Source organism: Oncorhynchus nerka, linkage group LG23, assembly GCF_034236695.1.
Source record: "Oncorhynchus nerka isolate Pitt River linkage group LG23, Oner_Uvic_2.0, whole genome shotgun sequence".
Taxonomy (NCBI): domain Eukaryota; kingdom Metazoa; phylum Chordata; class Actinopteri; order Salmoniformes; family Salmonidae; genus Oncorhynchus; species Oncorhynchus nerka.
The window spans coordinates 43559845-43577424 of record NC_088418.1 but is presented as its reverse complement, the minus strand read 5'-3'; the positions used below and the strand labels follow the sequence as shown (position 1 = coordinate 43577424).

At 48.9% G+C, this 17580-nt stretch overlaps 2 protein-coding genes across 4 annotated transcripts in view; one reads left to right on the top strand and one right to left on the bottom strand.

Moving 5' to 3' along the window:
* The window catches only part of LOC115106865 (cadherin EGF LAG seven-pass G-type receptor 1-like), a 126847-nt gene that overhangs the window by 87078 nt on the left and 22189 nt on the right, over positions 1 to 17580 (top strand). For all 3 annotated transcript variants that reach the window (XM_065008133.1, XM_065008132.1, XM_029630033.2), the window contains exons 8-15: positions 8178 to 8335; positions 9620 to 9783; positions 9981 to 10106; positions 15593 to 15759; positions 15903 to 16088; positions 16179 to 16292; positions 16444 to 16618; positions 16936 to 17077. In XM_065008133.1, the coding sequence (XP_064864205.1) occupies positions 8178 to 8335; positions 9620 to 9783; positions 9981 to 10106; positions 15593 to 15759; positions 15903 to 16088; positions 16179 to 16292; positions 16444 to 16618; positions 16936 to 17077 (1232 nt within the window). The remainder of the gene's footprint in view (positions 1 to 8177; positions 8336 to 9619; positions 9784 to 9980; positions 10107 to 15592; positions 15760 to 15902; positions 16089 to 16178; positions 16293 to 16443; positions 16619 to 16935; positions 17078 to 17580) is intronic.
* Positions 3290 to 4376, bottom strand: LOC135564031 (putative uncharacterized protein DDB_G0271606). The gene is made up of 2 exons (XM_065008432.1): positions 4326 to 4376; positions 3290 to 4238 (listed from the first exon to the last, which is right to left on the bottom strand). Exons 1-2 carry the CDS (start codon positions 4374 to 4376, stop codon positions 3381 to 3383), a joined length of 909 nt encoding a protein of 302 aa, XP_064864504.1. The 3' UTR covers positions 3290 to 3380.

The following is a 17580-nucleotide window of genomic DNA, read 5'->3' as shown; positions in this document are numbered from 1 at the left end:
AATGCCTACTAAAAAATATCTATGTTCGCTCATTTATATTAAAAAAACTGAAATATCACATTTACGTAGGTATTCAGACCCTTTACTCATTACTCAGTACTTTGTTGAAGACCCTTTGACAGTGATTACAGTCTCGAGTCTTCTTGGGTATGATGCTACAAGCTTGTAACACCTGTATTTGGGAAGTTTCTCCCATTCTTCTCTGCAGATGCTCTCTAACTCTGTCAGGTTGAATTGGGAGCGTCGCTGCACAGCTGTTTTCAGGTCTCTCCAGAGATGTTCGATCGGGTTCCAGGCTCTGGCCGGGGCCACTCAAGGACATTGAGACTTCTCCCAAAGCCACTCCTGCGTTGTCTTGGCTATGTGCTTAGGGTCGTTGTCCTGTTGGAAGGTGAACCTTTGCCCCAGTCTGAGGTCCTGAGCACTCTGGAGCAGGTTTTCATCAAGGATCTCTCTGTCCTTTTCTCTGTTCATCTTTCCCTCGATCCTGACTTGTCTCCCAGTCCCTGCCGCTGAAAAATATCCCCACAGCATAATGCTGCCACTACCGTGCTTCACCGTAGGGATGGTATTGGCAAGGGGATGAGTTGTGCCTAGTTTCCTCCAAGCGGGCTGTCATGTGACTTTTAATGAGGAGTGGCTTCTGTCTGGCCACTGTACCATAAAGGCCTGCTTGGTGGAGTGCTGCAGAGATAGTTGTCCTTCTGGAAGGTTCTCCCATCTCCACAGAGGAACTCTGGAGCTCTGTCAGAATGACCAATGGGTTCTTGGTCACCTCCCTGACCAAGGCCTTTCTCCCCCGATTGCTCAGTTTGGCCGGGCGGCCATCTCTAGGAAGAGTCTTGGTGGTTCCAAACTTCTTCCATTTAAGAATGATGGAGGCCACTGTGTTCTTGGGGACCTTCAATGCTGCAGACATTTTTTGGTACCCTTCCCCAGATCTGTGCCTCGACACAATCCTGTCTCGGAGCTCTGTGGACAATTCCTTCGACCTCGTGGCTTGGTTTCTTCTCTGACATGCACTGTCAACTGTGAGACCTTATATAGAGAGGTGTGTGCCTTTCCAAATCATGTCCAATCAATTGAATTTACCCCAGGTGGACTCCAGTCAAGTCGTAGAAACATCTCAAGAATGAAAACCGGATGCACCTCAATTATGTATTTGTGTTTCTGTTCTGAAGGTAACTGTAAAGAGGATATCGTATTGTACCTGCCCAAACACAGCCCTCCCGGGCCCTCTGGTCATAAACACACACATTCAACTCTTTTTAAATCCACTGCCGCTGAGTGTGTGTTGCTTCCAATGCATACAGAGAGGCCTGGTGTGCCAAGCCAAGTCTAGAGTGGGGTTTCAGTGAGTGACTGTGTGTGTGTGCGTCACTATTGATGTGCCTCTCTGCGTGCCAAGGGAGTGGCTTCACCCCTCGTCTGGTTAATCATACAATGTCACTAGGCTGACACGGAGAGTGTGAGAAGGTCTTCTGCTAAGCATGAGAGTGATTGCGTTGTGACAGTGAGAGATATGCATCCCAAATGGCACACTATTCCCTATGTAGTGCCCTGCACTACTTTTAACCAGAGCCCTACATTGGTTGAAAGTAGTTCTTGAAATAGGGTGCCATTTGGGACATAACCAGAGCGTGTGAGTGTCTGCTTAGGAGGCCAATACTGTAGACCATTGACACTTCACCCTGAGAACCATTGATCATCTGGCCTGCCAATGGGGAGCTGGCTACATCCACTACAACATCCACTAGACGTCTATGGTCATTCAGCAGACACTTCACCTACACAGCCAACAGGGTTATGTTCATTATCCATTCACACTTTCTCTCGTTCACTTACACTCATTCACTTAGCACAGACCTTCCTTGATGTTGAGACATGGAGGAATGACCGGCATCTAACTCTGGCAACTGTTTCTTATCGAATATCGATCTTTTCACATGGTTATGTGGCAATGCAAGGAAGTCATTATTTCTCTGTGTGTGTGTGTGTGTGTGTGTGTGTGTGTGTGTGTGAATGCGTGCTTGCTTGCGTTCGTGTGTTCATGTGTATATGTGCACATTTGGCAGTAACGGTGTACTTGCTACTACTTTCCCTCTCTCTGCTCTCTGATAAAGAGATTAGAACAGAGAGCCGTGGTGCTTAGCTCTCTATTCCAGCTCTTCTAGTAAATCAAACGAGTAGAGTTCTACTGGTGCGTTCAGGGCATAGCCAGCCAGCTCTTAAATCAGGCCTGGCCAGCCAGAGTTATGACTCTCCACAGGTTGACCCAGTGTGTGTGCAGACCAGGGTATTGCGTGGTACTGAGCTGTACGCGGTACCAAGAGAAGTTGGCTCAACCGCAAGAAACGCCCGCCGCCCGCTGAGCCTGCTACCTCTACTTAAAAGCTCAATGCTTTCACCCTCTGTACTTCCTACCTCCCTCTCTCTCGCTCTCTCTCTCTCCGTCTATCACTGTCTTTACTCTCGCTCTCTCTTTTATACACTTTTATTAGGATCCCGTTAGCCCGGAGCTAATGGCGACAGCTAGCCTTACTAGGTTCCAACACACAATGAAAAAGACATTACAGACAAAATAGTTAGAATTTACTTACATTCTCTGTCTCTGTTCCCTTTCTGTCTCCCTCTATGAGCCAGAGAATACCTAGGAGTTTCAGTTGAGGTCACACTGCAGAGAAAAGTAACCTAAAATGACTGACGTCCTCAGACTAAGCCTGTGTGAATTACACTTTATTAAGCTTTTGTACTTTGAAAAGCTGCTCTTCATGAATTTGTAGACAGTCAGACATAGTTAGGGGTGTGTTGTCTGAGAGCTATCCCTCGATGGCCTGCTCCTGGACCTGCTCCTGCTCCTGGACCTGCTCCTGGACCTGCTTCTCCTCCTGGATCTGCTCTTGGACCTGCTCCTGGATCTGCTTCTGCTCCTGGACTCTGCTCCTGGCAGAACAGTTGAAACTGGAGCAGCAGCACGGCCAGGTGGACTGAGGACAGCAAGGAGTCATCATGCCAGGTAGTCCTGAGGCATGGTCCTAGAGTTCAGGTCCTCCGAGAGAGAGAAAGAGAGAATTAGAGAGAGCATACTTAAATTCACACAGGACACTGGATAAGACAGGAGAAGTACTCCAGATATAACGAACTGACCCTAGCCCCCCGACACATAAACTACTGTAGCATAAATACTGGATGATCTGCTCCTGGATCTGCTCCTGGACTTGCTCCTGCTCCTAGATCTGCTCCTGGATCTGTTCCTGCTCCTGGATCTGCTCCTGGACTTGCTCCTACTCCTGGATCTGCTTCTGCTCCTGGACCTGCTCCTGGATCTGCTCCTGGACCTGCACCTGGATCTGCTTCTGCTCCTGGACTTGCTCCTGGATTTAATCCTGGATCTGCTCCTGTTTCTGCACCTGCTTCTGGATCTGCTTCTGCTCCTGGACTTGCTCCTGCTCCTGGATCTGCTCCTGGATCTGCTCCTGGACTTGCTCATGCTCCTGGATCTGCTCCAGGATTTGCTCCTGCTCCTGGATCTGCTCCTGGATCCGCTCCTGCTCCTGGATCTGCTCCTGGATCTGCTCCTGGATCTGCTTCTGGACTTGCTTCTGGATCTGCTCCTGCTCCTGGATCTGCTCCTGGATCCGCTCCTTCTCCTGGACTTGCTCCTGGACCTGCTTCTGCTCCTGGATCTGCTCCTGGACTTTCTCCTGCTCCTGGATCTGCTCCTGGACCTGCTCCTGGACCTTCTCCTGGACTTGCTCCTGGATCTGCTCCTGGATCTGCTCCTGCTCCTGGATCTGCTCCTGGATCCACTCCTGCTCCTGGACTTGCTCCTGGATCTGCTTCTGCTCCTGGACCTGCTCCTGGATCTGCTTCTGCTCCTGGACTTGCTCCTGGATCTGCTCCTGGACATGCTCCTGGATCCACTCCTGCTTCTGGACTTGCTCCTGCTCCTGGATCTGCTCCTGCTCCTGGATCTGCTCCTGGACTTTCTCCTGCTCCTGGACCTGCTCCTGGATCTGCTTCTGCTCCTGGACTTGCTCCTGGATCTGCTCCTGGACATGCTCCTGGATCCACTCCTGCTCCTGGACTTGCTCCTGCTCCTGGATCTGCTCCTGCTCCTGGACTTGCTCCTGCTCCTGGATCTGCTCCTGCTCCTGGACTTGCTCCTGGATCTGCTTCTGCTCCTGGACCTGCTCCTGGATCTGCTTCTGCTCCTGGACTTGCTCCTGGATCTGCTCCTGGACATGCTCCTGGATCTGTTCCTGGACTTGCTCCTGGATCTACTTCTCCTGGATCTGCTTCTGCTCCTGGACCTGTAGCTGCACCTGCTCCTGGATCTGCTCCTGGACCTGCTCCTGGACCTTATGGCCCTTCATGCATCAGCTGATATCTCAAAGTGCTGTACAGAAACCCAGCCTAAAACCCCAAACAGCAAGCAATGCAGGTGTAGAAGCACGGTGACTAGGAAAAACTCCCTAGAAAGGCCAAAACCTAGGAAGAAACGTAGAGAGGAACCAGGCTATGAAGGGTCATAGGCAGAACAATTGAAACTGGAGCACGGCCAGGTGGACTGGGGACAGCAAGCAGTCATCATGCCAGGTAGTCCTGAGGCATGGTCCTAGGGCTCAGGTCCTCCGAGAGAGAGAAAGAGAGAAAGAAAGAGAGAATTAGAGAGAGCATACTTAAATTCACACAGGACACCGGATAAGACAGGAGAAGTACTCCAGATATAACAAACTGACCCTAGCCCCCCTGACACATAAACTACTGCAGCATAAATACTGGATGATCTGCTCCTGGATCTGCTCCTGGACTTGCTCCTGCTCCTGGATTTGCTCCTGGACCTGCTCCTGGACATGCACCTGCTCCTGGACTTGCTCCTGGATCTGCTCCTGGACCTGCACCTGGATCTGCTTCTGCTCCTGGACTTGCTCCTGCTCCTGGACTTGCTCCTGCTCCTGGATCTGCTCCTGGATCTTCTCCTGCTCCTAGACTTTCTCCTGCTCCTGGACTTGCTCCTGCTCCCGAATCTGGTCCTGGACCTGCTCCTGGATCTGCTACTGGACCTGCTCCTACTCCTGGATCTCCTCCTGCTCCTGGACTTGCTCCTGGACTTGCTCCTGCTCCTGGACTTGCTCCTGCTCCCTGATATGCTCCCGGACCTGCTCCTGGACTTGCTCCTGGACTTGCTCCTGCTCCTGGACTTGCTCCTGGATCTGTCCTGGATCTGCTCCTGGATCTGCTCCTGTTCCTGGATCTTCTCCAGCTCCTGGACCACGTCTGCCTGCCATTCAACAGCCCATCCTCCCCATTGTCACACTTCCACAGGATAGGGATCAAATACCCTCACTGCTAGACACACACTGTCCCTATTAAACCCTGTGTGTGTGTGTGTGTGTGTGTGTGTGTGTGTGTGTGTGTGTGTGTGTGTGTGTGTGTGTGTGTGTGTGTGTGTGTGTGTGTGTAAGAGAGGGAAAGACCACTCTGTTAGAGAAATTCTAGGGAGAGAGTGTAACGAGGTCAGAAGCACACTGTAGTTTAGAGAGGTCTTTATGTGGAAAATGTTCAAGTGTTTTGAAGGTGGGGTAGTGATAGTGCTGATAGAGGTGTTTGTGTCCTGGTAAATGTGCCACCCTAGTACCGCTCTGACCTAAAATGGAGCTCGTCCTCGCTCACACTTTGTCTTGTTTTTCTCTCATTTTTTTTCTCTTTCCACTTCTTTCTATTTTTAACTATCGTCTCCCTCTCTGTTTCTGTATTTCTTCCCTCCCACCGTCTGTCTGCCCACCATAGTGTCCTGTTGCTTTAAAGTTATTTGTCACTGATAAACTGTGTGTGATAAACACTGCCAGCCACTCAATCTCTTTTTCTTTCTCTCTCATTCTCCCCCTCTCATTCTCCCCCTCTCATTCCCTCCCTCTCATTCCCTCCCCCTCTTATTATCCCCTTCTCATTCCCTCCCCCTCTTATTATCCCCTTCTCATTCCCTCCCCCTCTTATTATCCCCTTCTCATTCCCTCCCCCTCTCATTCTCCCCCTCTCATTCTCCCCCTCTCATTCCCTCCCCCTCTTATTATCCCCTTCTCATTCCCTCCCCCTCTTATTATCCCCTTCTCATTCCCTCCCCCTCTTATTATCCCCTTCTCATTCCCTCCCCTCTCATTCTCCCCCTCTCATTCTCCCCTCTCATTCCCTCCCCCTCTCATTCTCCCCCTCTCATTCCCTCCCCCTCTCATTCTCCCCCTCTCATTCCCTCCCCTCTTATTATCCCCTTCTCATTCCCTCCCCTCTCATTCTCCCCTCTCATTCCCTCCCCCTCTTATTATCCCCTTCTCATTCCCTCCCCTCTTATTATCCCCTTCTCATTCCCTCCCCCTCTTATTATCCCCTTCTCATTCCCTCCCCTCTCATTCTCCCCTCTCATTCTCCCCTCTCATTCCCTCCCCCTCTTATTATCCCCTTCTCATTCCCTCCCCCTGTTATTATCCCCTTCTCATTCCCTCCCCTCCCCCTCTCATTCTCCCCTCTCATTCCCTCCCCTCTCATTCTCCCCCTCTCATTCCCTCCCCCTCTTATTATCCCCTTCTCATTCCCTCCCCCTCTTATTATCCCCTTCTCATTCCCTCCCCCTCTTATTATCCCCTTCTCATTCCCTCCCCCTCTCATTCTCCCCCTCTCATTCTCCCCTCTCATTCCCTCCCCTCTCATTCTCCCCCTCTCATTCCCTCACTCTCATTCCCTCCCTCTTATTCTCCCCTTTCATTCCCTCCCTCTTATTCTCCCCCTCGCATTCCCTCCCTCCCTCTCATTCTCCCCCTCATTCCCTCCTTCCCTCTCATTCCCTCCCTCTCATTCCCTCCCTCCCTCTCATTCTCCCCCTCTCATTCCCTCCCTCCCTCATTCCCTCCCTCCCTCTCATTCCCTCCCTCTCATTCTCCCCCTCTCATTCTCCCCCTCTCATTCCCTCCCTCTCATTCTCCCCCTCTCATTCCCTCCCTCTCATTCCCTCCCTCTCATTCTCCCCCTCTCATTCTCCCCCTCTCATTCCCTCCCTCTCATTCTCCCCCTCTCATTCCCTCCCTCCCTCTCATTCCCTCCCTCTCATTCCCTCCCTCTCATTCCCTCCCTCTCATTCTCCCCCTCTCATTCCCTCCCTCTCATTCTCCCCCTCTCATTCCCTCCCTCCCTCTCATTCCCTCCCTCTCATTCTCCCCCTCTCATTCCCTCCCTCCCTCTCATTCCCTCCCTCTCATTCTCCCCCTCTCATTCCCTCCCTCCCTCTCATTCCCTCCCTCCCTCTCATTCCCTCCCTCTCATTCTCCCCCTCTCATTCCCTCCCTCCCTCTCATTCCCTCCCTCTCATTCTCTTCCTCTCTTCTAGCCCGGTCTTTAGGCACCCAGGATGAAAACCTTTCCTATCTTCTGTGAACTCTGTGGTCATCTGCATTGTGATCTGTAGTTAGTTATTGTAGGGGCAAGTTCTTTACTCTTCATCTGAGTTATGATCTGTAGTTAGTTATTGTAGGGGCAAGTTCTTTACTCTTCATCTGAGTTGTGATCTGTAGTTAGTTATTGTAGGGGTGGATGTCGACTATGGCAGCCCCCAGCACCTCTCTGATTCAGAGGGTTAAATGCGGAAGACACTTTTCAGTTGAAGGCATTCAGTTGTACGACTGACTAGGTATCCCCCTTTTCCTTTACCTCTGTACTGTTTTCCAGGGAGAGAGAGAGATAGGTAATCAACTCATCTGTGGTCTCAGGCCAAGCTGTGGAGTAAATACACTGTGAGAAAATACTGGTCTTTTCACACAAGACCAGTGCTTGGCTTTTGTTAGAGGAAATAGTTCAGCAAATGAGCTTTTACACGGCGATTAAACCCAAGGAGTTTAATCCGATTTTCTAAACTGATCTTAATTTCTCTCAGATCAACATTCATAGGCCAGAGCCCTTAATCAGGAGAATTGCTCTAATCAGTGTCTGTTATGACCTAGTTAACCTAATAGCTTTTTACGGTTTAGGTTTCATGCAATCTTTAGAATGAAAACTGTTTCCAAACAGTAAAGAATGAGTAAAAGATTATTTTTAAAAGAAGGGCAACTTCTTCATTCCTCCATTAATGATGTATGTTGTTTTTACTTCCTGTAATAATCATGTGACCTATGACCTCTGTGTTCCAGCCCAACATTGGTCGTCTGGGGATCCCCCATGGGCCCTCGGGTGAGAAGGTGGCTGTGGTTGCTGTGGACGACTGTGACATCGCCATGGCAGTTCGCTTTGGCAACCAGATCAGCAATTACTCCTGTGCTGCCCAGGGCACCCAGACCGGACAGAAAAAGTGAGTGTCTCTCTCTCCGTCTCCCTCTCTCCCTCCCCCTCTGTCTTCAGGTTCTTTCCACTACCATTAGTGAGACTAATGTGTGTTAGGCTAAGGAGTCAGTGTTGTAACTGCAGGACTGATTTCCAGTCACCTTCATTACACCAGATTACCTTGCCTTTTCACTCTCTTAATCTCTCAGGATTGACATGCTCTCAGTTTTCAGACAAATCTCTCAGACATAGCCTCTTTCACACAGCCTAACATGGCTTAACTTTTACAATTCTATCTTTCAGACGTTCCCTACAGCAACTAATTGTTTCTGTATCTGAAACCAATATCCTTTTCAAATTAGGGACGTTAGGCAAGGCAGCGAGCTAGAACACATTTAGGAAAAGGAGAAAAACACATCAAAGGAACGAGGTAATGAGGCTGCATTCTTTTAGAACCGGTCGCTCCAATATGATTGGCTCAGAGCTCTTCTACAGTAAATGACGTGGCTTGACTCTTGAGGTCGACACCCGGGGCTTTTAGGTGAAAGTTACCACGCGCGCGCGCACGCACACACACACATCTATCTTTTTTGACCTGTCTGTCGGTCAGACCTCACCCTAGTTGCTTCTCCTGAAGTGAGAGACAACACTCGTTCAACACCTACTTTGTGGAACACCACACAAGTTCATGTGGCATTTTTTTGGGGCCATATGACGTTGCACTTTTGCCGTATTCAAATGGATCATTAAAAAAAACAAATGTTATGCATTGGTATTGCGTCACAATAATTCATGTTAAAAACCCCTGGGCGTTTGATGTTTAGAGGCTTGTGTGTAAGCCTGCGTCTTTGCTGCCTGCTAAGTCTTCTGGGCTGTTGTAGTGTTAGAGGATGAGAAATGAATCAAGCTAGCTCGCTGGGTTACAGTGGCTTTGTCCTTACAGTCAACAAGGCATGTGACAAATAACCTTTTGCAGGGTAACCATACTACTCACACCACCAGTAGCCTGGAGTAGTCCCCTTTGGGAAACGTAAGAACCTTTTGAGGAACACTTTGGTGTCTGTCACAGGCACTGTGTATTGAAACCTGTCATTGCGTTCAGGTTGAAAGAAAGGGAGTTCAATATAGAGTGTGATTTTCGTTTTCGCTTAAGTCCATTACCCATCAGTTGGCACTTTGTTGGTGCATCTTTAGCTCCTTATCCTATGGGGACTGGGGCGCCATTTTGGATCCAGAAGCATTAGATGAACTCTGAGCTACAAGTGCCATTTTGTCTCCGTTCTGACCCAGTTTCCTGTACTCTCCCCTGCAGATCATTGGACCTGACAGGGCCGCTGCTGCTGGGGGGTGTTCCCAACCTGCCCGAGGACTTCCCTGTGAGGAACAGAGACTTTGTGGGCTGCATGAGGAACCTGAGCATCGACAGCCAACCCACCGACATGGCCAGCTTCATCGCTAACAACGGAACCACTGCAGGTAACAACCTTTTGTTTGTTCACTCGTTGTTCGGCGGCCGGCCGTCCGTCCAACCATTAATTTATTCATTTATTCATTCATTCATCAATCTATTAATTCATTCATTCATAGATACATATAGTTTTGTTCATCTTTACTCAGGTTAACTGTGTTGTTTGTACACTGCTACTGATTGACATCTATTACGACCCGTGTAGGTTGTCCTGCCAAGAGGAACTTCTGTACTAAGGATTTGTGTCAGAACAGAGGAGTGTGTGTCAACAAGTGGAACACCTACAGCTGTGACTGTCCTCTGGGCTACGGGGGCAAGAACTGCGAACAAGGTGAGGGTGTGTGTGTGTGTAGCTGATGTGAAATGGCTAACTAGTTAGCGGTGCACGCTAGTAGTGTTCCATCAGTGACGTCAATTGCTCTGAGACCTAGAAGCAGTTGTTTCCCTTGCTATGCAAGGGCCACGGCTTTTGGTTGAGCGATAGGTAACAGTGCTTTGTGGGTGACTGTTGTCAATGTGTTCAGAGGGTCCCTGGTTCGAGCCCAGGTTGGGGCAAGGAGAGGGACGGAAGCAATACTGTTACGTGTGTGTGTGTTTCAAGATGGCATAAGGACCTGCAGCCGTGCATGTTACAGTGAGGGTCCCTCATTTTGAATATCTGGGTCGACATCTCTATGCGTCAGTGTGAGCAGGACTTGTTTGTGTTGCAGTTGATTGCATAAGGAAGTGAGGAAGGACACTAGAGTTAATGTGGCTTAGCTTCCTGTGAAGGAAGTGTATTTTCAGATAGCGATCAAGCAAGGTGTGAGAGCGTGTGTGTGTGGAAGGAAGTGTATTTTCAGATAGCGATTAAGCAAGGTGTGAGAGCGTGTGTGTGTGAAGGAAGTGTATTTTCAGATAGCGATCAAGCAAGGTGTGAGAGCGTGTGTGTGAAGGAAGTGTATTTTCAGATAGCGATCAAGCAGGGTGTGAGTGCGTGTGTGTGTGTGTGAAGGAAGTGTATTTTCAGATAGCGATCAAGCAGGGTGTGAGAGCGTGTGTGTGTGTGTGAAGGAAGTGTATTTTCAGATAGCGATCAAGCAGGGTGTGAGAGCGTGTGTGTGAAGGAAGTGTATTTTCAGATAGCGATCAAGCAAGGTGTGAGTGCGTGTGTGTGTGAAGAATGTGTACGGATAGATATCCTACAGGAATCCGAGTTGACTGGTCATTACTGACTCGTACACGTGCTCTGCAAATCAAATCAAATGTTATTTGTCACATGCGCCAAATACAACAGGTGTATTACAGTGAAATGCTTACTTACAAGCCCTTAACCAACAGTGCAGTTCAATAAATAGAGATGACAAAATATTTACTAAATAATGTTTTAAAAAATTGAATCAATCAAAAAGTAATATATACAGGGGGTACTGGTACAGAGTCAATGTGGAGGCTATATACAGGGGGTACTGGTACAGAGTCAATGTGGAGGCTATATACAGGGGGTACTGGTACAGAGTCAATGTGGAGGCTATATACAGGGGGTACTGGTACAGAGTCAATGTGGAGGCTATATACAGGGGTACTGGTACAGAGTCAATGTAGAGGCTATATACAGGGGTACTGGTACAGAGTCAATGTGGAGGCTATATACAGGGGGTACTGGTACAGAGTCAATGTGGAGGCTATATACAGGGGTACTGGTACAGAGTCAATGTAGAGGCTATATACAGGGGTACTGGTACAGAGTCAATGTAGAGGCTATATACAGGGGTACTGGTACAGAGTCAATGTAGAGGCTATATACAGGGGTACTGGTACAGAGTCAATGTGGAGGCTATATACAGGGGTACTGGTACAGAGTCAATGTGGAGGCTATATACAGGGGTACTGGTACAGAGTCAATGTGGAGGCTATATACAGGGGTACTGGTAGAGAGTCAATGTAGAGGCTATATACAGGGGTACTGGTACAGAGTCAATGTAGAGGCTATATACAGGGGTACTGGTACAGAGTCAATGTGGAGGCTATATACAGGGGGTACTGGTACAGAGTCAATGTGGAGGCTATATACAGGGGTACTGGTACAGAGTCAATGTAGAGGCTATATACAGGGGTACTGGTACAGAGTCAATGTAGAGGCTATATACAGGGGTACTGGTACAGAGTCAATGTAGAGGCTATATACAGGGGGTACAGAGTCAATGTGGAGGCTATATACAGGGGGTACTGGTACAGAGTCAATGTGGAGGCTATATACAGGGGTACTGGTACAGAGTCAAGTGGAGGCTATATACAGGGGTACTGGTACAGAGTCAATGTGGAGGCTATATACAGGGGTACTGGTACAGAGTCAATGTGGAGGCTATATACAGGGGGTACTGGTACAGAGTCAATGTGGAGGCTATATACAGGGGGTACTGGTACAGAGTCAATGTGGAGGCTATATACAGGGGTACAGGTACAGAGTCAATGTGGAGGCTATATACAGGGTGTTACGGTACAGAGTCAATGTGGAGGCTATATACAGGGGTACTGGTACAGAGTCAATGTGGAGGCTATATACAGGGGTACTGGTACAGAGTCAATGTAGAGGCTATATACAGGGGTACTGGTACAGAGTCAATGTAGAGGCTATATACAGGGGTACTGGTACAGAGTCAATGTGGAGGCTATATACAGGGGGTACTGGTACAGAGTCAATGTGGAGGCTATATACAGGGGTACTGGTACAGAGTCAATGTGGAGGCTATATACAGGGGTACTGGTACAGAGTCAATGTGGAGGCTATATACAGGGGTACTGGTACAGAGTCAATGTGGAGGCTATATACAGGGGTACTGGTACAGAGTCAATGTGGAGGCTATATACAGGGGGTACAGGTACAGAGTCAATGTGGAGGCTATATACAGGGTGTTACGGTACAGAGTCAATGTGGAGGCTATATACAGGGGGTACAGGTACAGAGTCAATGTAGAGGCTATATACAGGGGGTACCGATACAGAGCCATTGTGCGGGGGTACAGTATAGTCAAGGTAATTTGTAAAGTTACTACATATAGATAATAAACGGTGAATAGCAGCAGTGTAAAAACAAAGGGGGTCAATGTAAATAGTCAGGGTGGCCATTTGATTAGATGATCAGCAGTCTTATGTCTTGGGGGTAGAAGATGTTAATGAGCCTTTTGGTCCTAGACTTGGTGCTCCGGTACCGCTTGCCGTGCGTTAGCAGAGAGAACAGGCTATGACTTGGGTGACTGGAGTCTTTGACATTTTTGGGGGGGCCTTCCTCTGACACCGCATATAGATCCTGGATGTCAGGAAGCCTGGCCCCAGTGATGTACTGGGCCGTACACACTACCCTCTGTAGCGCCTTACGGTCAGATGCCGAGCAGTTGCCAAACCAGGCGGTGGCGCAACCGGTCAGGATGCTCTCGATGGTTCAGCTGTAGGGCTATTAGAGGACCTGAGGATCTGCAGCAGCTCGATGTTCATATAATAGTCCAACTTAGAACGTAGCCTGAAGAGCTGTTGTCTATTTCACTCATGAGACAAAGACCAACTCTGACTCATATCATTGCTGGGGATCAAGAGACGGGAACACACAACGGACCCTGTGGTTGCTCCGTTGTTGTTGAGCCAGATTGTTTACATGGAACAGACCACAGAGCTCCTGTAATGTGTGTATACACTAGCAGTCATAACAGTCCTATATACTCTGCTGCTGATGGATGTGTCAGTGTGTGGTTACACTGTTACAGCTTGCCCTGTTTTGATCCTGACAGTTCTGTTGCTCATATCCCTCACTAAGGATGGATGGATGGGGTGGGGGGGTGTGTGTGTCTAACATGCCTAATGATTGCGCTGTATGCTTGTATGACAGTGGTTTACTGGTTTTGTGGTCAGGTCTTGTGTAAGGCCAAGGAGAGGGGTTGCTGAAATGGTGTGTGTGTGTGTGTGTGTGTGTGTGTGTGTGTGTGTGTGTTCCGCTGAAAGGGTTAAAGTAAGTGACTCACTCTGTGCCTGTCCTGTCTCGCACACAGAGAGATCTCACGCCAAGTCAGCACGGGAAGCTGTAGTGTGCGACTGTGTTGTGCGTCCTGTGTGTCAGCATTATGTCAATGTCTTTATTTGGGAAACTAACCAAGGCCAGGGCAATAGAACCAGAACACTTGCCAAATATATTGTTATTTTTACCTGAGTGAAATGTCGTACTGAGTTCTAAAACAGTAAGCAGATGGCTTTGATTGAACCTCTAGGGCCTGCTTCCCGAACAATTAGATAACACACACACGTTGATATTTGATGAACTATCTCCACCTAGTCTGGGCTGGATGGCTGGATGAGGTTGCTGTGTAGTGGTGCCAGGCAGCAGATTGAGTACCTATAGTTGGGACTTAGGGACAGAAGTAACACGGAGGGTTTGGCTGCTCCACTACTTGTTGACAAGCTGTGTCGAAAGTAGAAACCATAGACGTTATATCACGGTTACAGACAGCACCCATGGTAGACATCATCTCACTTTTAGAGCGGCAAGGGACGCCATAGACATAGCAGTGGTACTGTAGAGGCGCAGCAAGGGAAGTATGACGAGACAGTCGATTTTGTAGTTCACGATTTCCCAGACACATTCTATGGGGTTGGACATATGTTGCGGTTTAGTTGACCTGTGTGTTTAGGTTAGTGTGACGGTTTCGTGTGAGCTGGCTGCCCTCCACTCTCCACTGTCTTAAGAACTGTATCTTGTAGGAATCCAACTCCAAACTATCTTTGGTGTTGTTGTCTTTTATGCATCATTGAAATCTTTTGACTCTTTCCAGGCACTGCGAATGAGCGATATATCATGTGGGAAGAAAGAGCCAGAGAGAGGGCAGCGGTTCAGGAGCTTGTCCCCCAGCATCTTCTGACTGTGTGTTTTTGTCAGGTGTGTGTGTACTCTGTGCATCAGTAGAAATATGTGCCCTGCAGAGAAGAGGGAGATCGAGAGAGCTTAGCGCTTCTGTTGTCTCGTAGGGGAAAAACCTAGGCTATGCTGACAGACGTACTGTTATACTGACTGACTGAGTACAACATCTGTTTGGCCGCAGGGCTAGTGGGTGCACTGGAGTGTGGTGTGTTGCACTGTGGGCATGTTTGTCAAAGAAGGATTAGTGTCCTGTATGAAACAAGGTAATTGACAGTAATTGATGTCTTGTAGCTGAATTAGACACGGAGGGGTGGATTAGCTACTCTAATTATTCTCCCTGGAAGAATACACAAACGCAAGAACCAATCTGTATGTCCGACATACTACGCATTGATGACGGGGTGGGAAAATGGATACAGTTGCATATCGAGATATTGTTTTTGGACGATGTTATATCGATCATTTGACTCCGGGTTATCGACGTGTAAAAATACTAATGTTTATGTTTGTTTGCTAGATGGCGCGAGCTAGCACTATTCGACTGTACCTGCGCCAAAAACTCCGGTATTTTTCACCCTATATATATATATATAGCTTGTTCTCTTCTTTTCGAATAGCGAGCCGACGTCTTTTCAAGCACTTGTATTTCCTTTGACTGATCAGAACACATTTTCTCATGCCCTCTCATCTCTCTGCAGCAGACGTATAGAGAGCAATAGATTTGGAACATCAAATCACAGCACAATCATAAGAATCACAATACATATCGCATCGGACACCTAAGTATCATAATGATAATATCTTATCATGAGGTCCCTGGCAATTCCCAGCCCTACAAAGCAGGTGATGTGTTTGACACGCGTCTTGGCCTTAACAGCAGTGGTTATTGCACATATTATGTGATTCTCACCGGTATTGTTCTCCTCCTCTAGTGATGCCGTCCCCGCAGCACTTTGACGGCCAGGCCCTGGTGTCGTGGAGTGACCTCGACGTCACCATCGCTGTGCCCTGGTACATGGGCCTGATGTTCCGGACGAGGCAGGGCACAGGCACGCTGATGCGGGCTACCGCTGGAGACTTCTCTACTGTCAATCTACTGGTGAGTTATTGTACACGCACAATAACGACGACAACAGAGCGAGCAGGTAAGTTGGCTGACACGGTTGATCGAAGTTGAGTGGACTGCCTGTGTGTAGTAATTCTCTCTCTCTCTCTCTCTCTCTCTCCCCACCCTCCCCTCAGATAAGTGATCAGTACGTGAGGTTTGAGGTGTTTCTGGGATCCGAGCGGGTAGCGTTGCTGGGCTTCCCTCAAGTCCGGGTGAACGACGGGGAGTGGCACCATGTCCTTGTGGAGCTGCAGAGCGTCAAAGACGGCAAGGACATCAAGTACATGGCCCTGGTGTCACTGGACTACGGGCTGTACGAGGTACTGAGCCGAACGCACGCACACACGAGACACAGACACGAACACACACGCAGCAAATCTTACACTCTGTGTGTGTCTGCGTGTCTCCAGAGGTCGGTGGAGATAGGCAACGAGCTGCCAGGTCTGAGGCTGAGGGCTCTGTATCTGGGAGGATTACCAGGAGAGGGGAACCACGTCCACGAGGGCTTCACCGGATGCATACAGGTACGTTTTAACAGTAAACCTCGTCTGGATGACATTATTCTCCACAACATCAAGTACTGTAGCCCACTGTATGTGTACACCTACCTGTCTCCGGAGTGTGTGTACCTGCGACTCTGGGACTTAATGGAGAGGGTGTGTTCTTTCCCCACAGGGTGTGCGCATGGGTGAGACGTCCACCAACGTGGTCAACGTGAACATGCTGCTGGGCTTTAAGATTCATGTAGAGGACGGCTGTGACCTGGCTGACCCCTGTGACTCCAACATCTGCCCCGAGAACAGCCACTGCAGCGACGACTGGAGCGCGCACACCTGCGTCTGCGACCCAGGTAACACACTCATACCCACACACACACACACACTGTAGTAGACACACACACACCTGCGTCAGCGATCCAGGTAACACACTCATACCCACATACACACACACACCGTAGTAGACACACACACACACCTGCGTCTGCATCTCGTCTCATACCATTCACTTGTTCTGAAAGATATTCACCATGGGAAGGTTGTTTCGTAGTCTTCAGCTTTAACTCTGAGTTTTGTGTGACTGTGTATAAGTCTGCCATGTTGTTGAAGGACCTGCTGACCAGATGTCTCTCTCTCTTCTCTTCTCTCCGTGACCCGTGTCCTTTCCCAGGGTACTTTGGGAGGGAGTGTGTTGACGCGTGTCACCTCAACCCCTGTGAGCACGTGTCCACCTGTGTCCGCAAGCCTAGCTCCTCCCATGGCTACACCTGCGAGTGTGGACAGAACTACTACGGACAGTACTGCCAAAACAAGTAAGATCTGGCCGCTTTGTGCAACTGCCTGTGTAAGTGTGTGTGGGTGTGTGTGTGTCCTGGCTTGGCTCCACAGTGCGGGGGGAAACACACATTCGCATGCCTCCTATATCAACACAACATCCGATTTGTTTTTATGTTAGCCTGATCAGCCTCTGCTCCCTTTACCTTCCTCTCTGTCTTTCACAAAAATGCTCTTCGCTCTTCATCTGCCTGGCAACAGCCTCTACTTTTACTGGCCTTACCTCAAAACAGTCCTTCTCCAGCACCCGGTGTAAGACTGCTGGTAATGAACCCCAGATGTGGCTGTTCCCAGACCTGTGATCTGAGCTCTCTGGGGGATTTTTTCTTCTTCTTCCAAAACTGATCCCAGATCTGCCTTTGATTAGAGCAGGAATCTGGTGTGAGAGTCAGGAGCCTGAGGGTTAGATGAAATCACTGTGTGTTGTTCTAGACATTAACTGGGTCATGTAACAAGTGTGTGTGTGTGTGTGTGTGTGTGT

Bases quoted from the DNA above. Each gene is read 5' to 3' on its own strand.
- LOC135564031 (XM_065008432.1), bottom strand. From the start codon at position 4,376: ATGAAGGGCCATAAGGTCCAGGAGCAGGTCCAGGAGCAGATCCAGGAG. The intron at 4,239-4,325 runs GTGCAGCTACAG...GAGCATGTCCAG, and splicing joins AGGAGCAGATCCAGGAGCAG to GAGCAGATCCAGGAGCAAGT.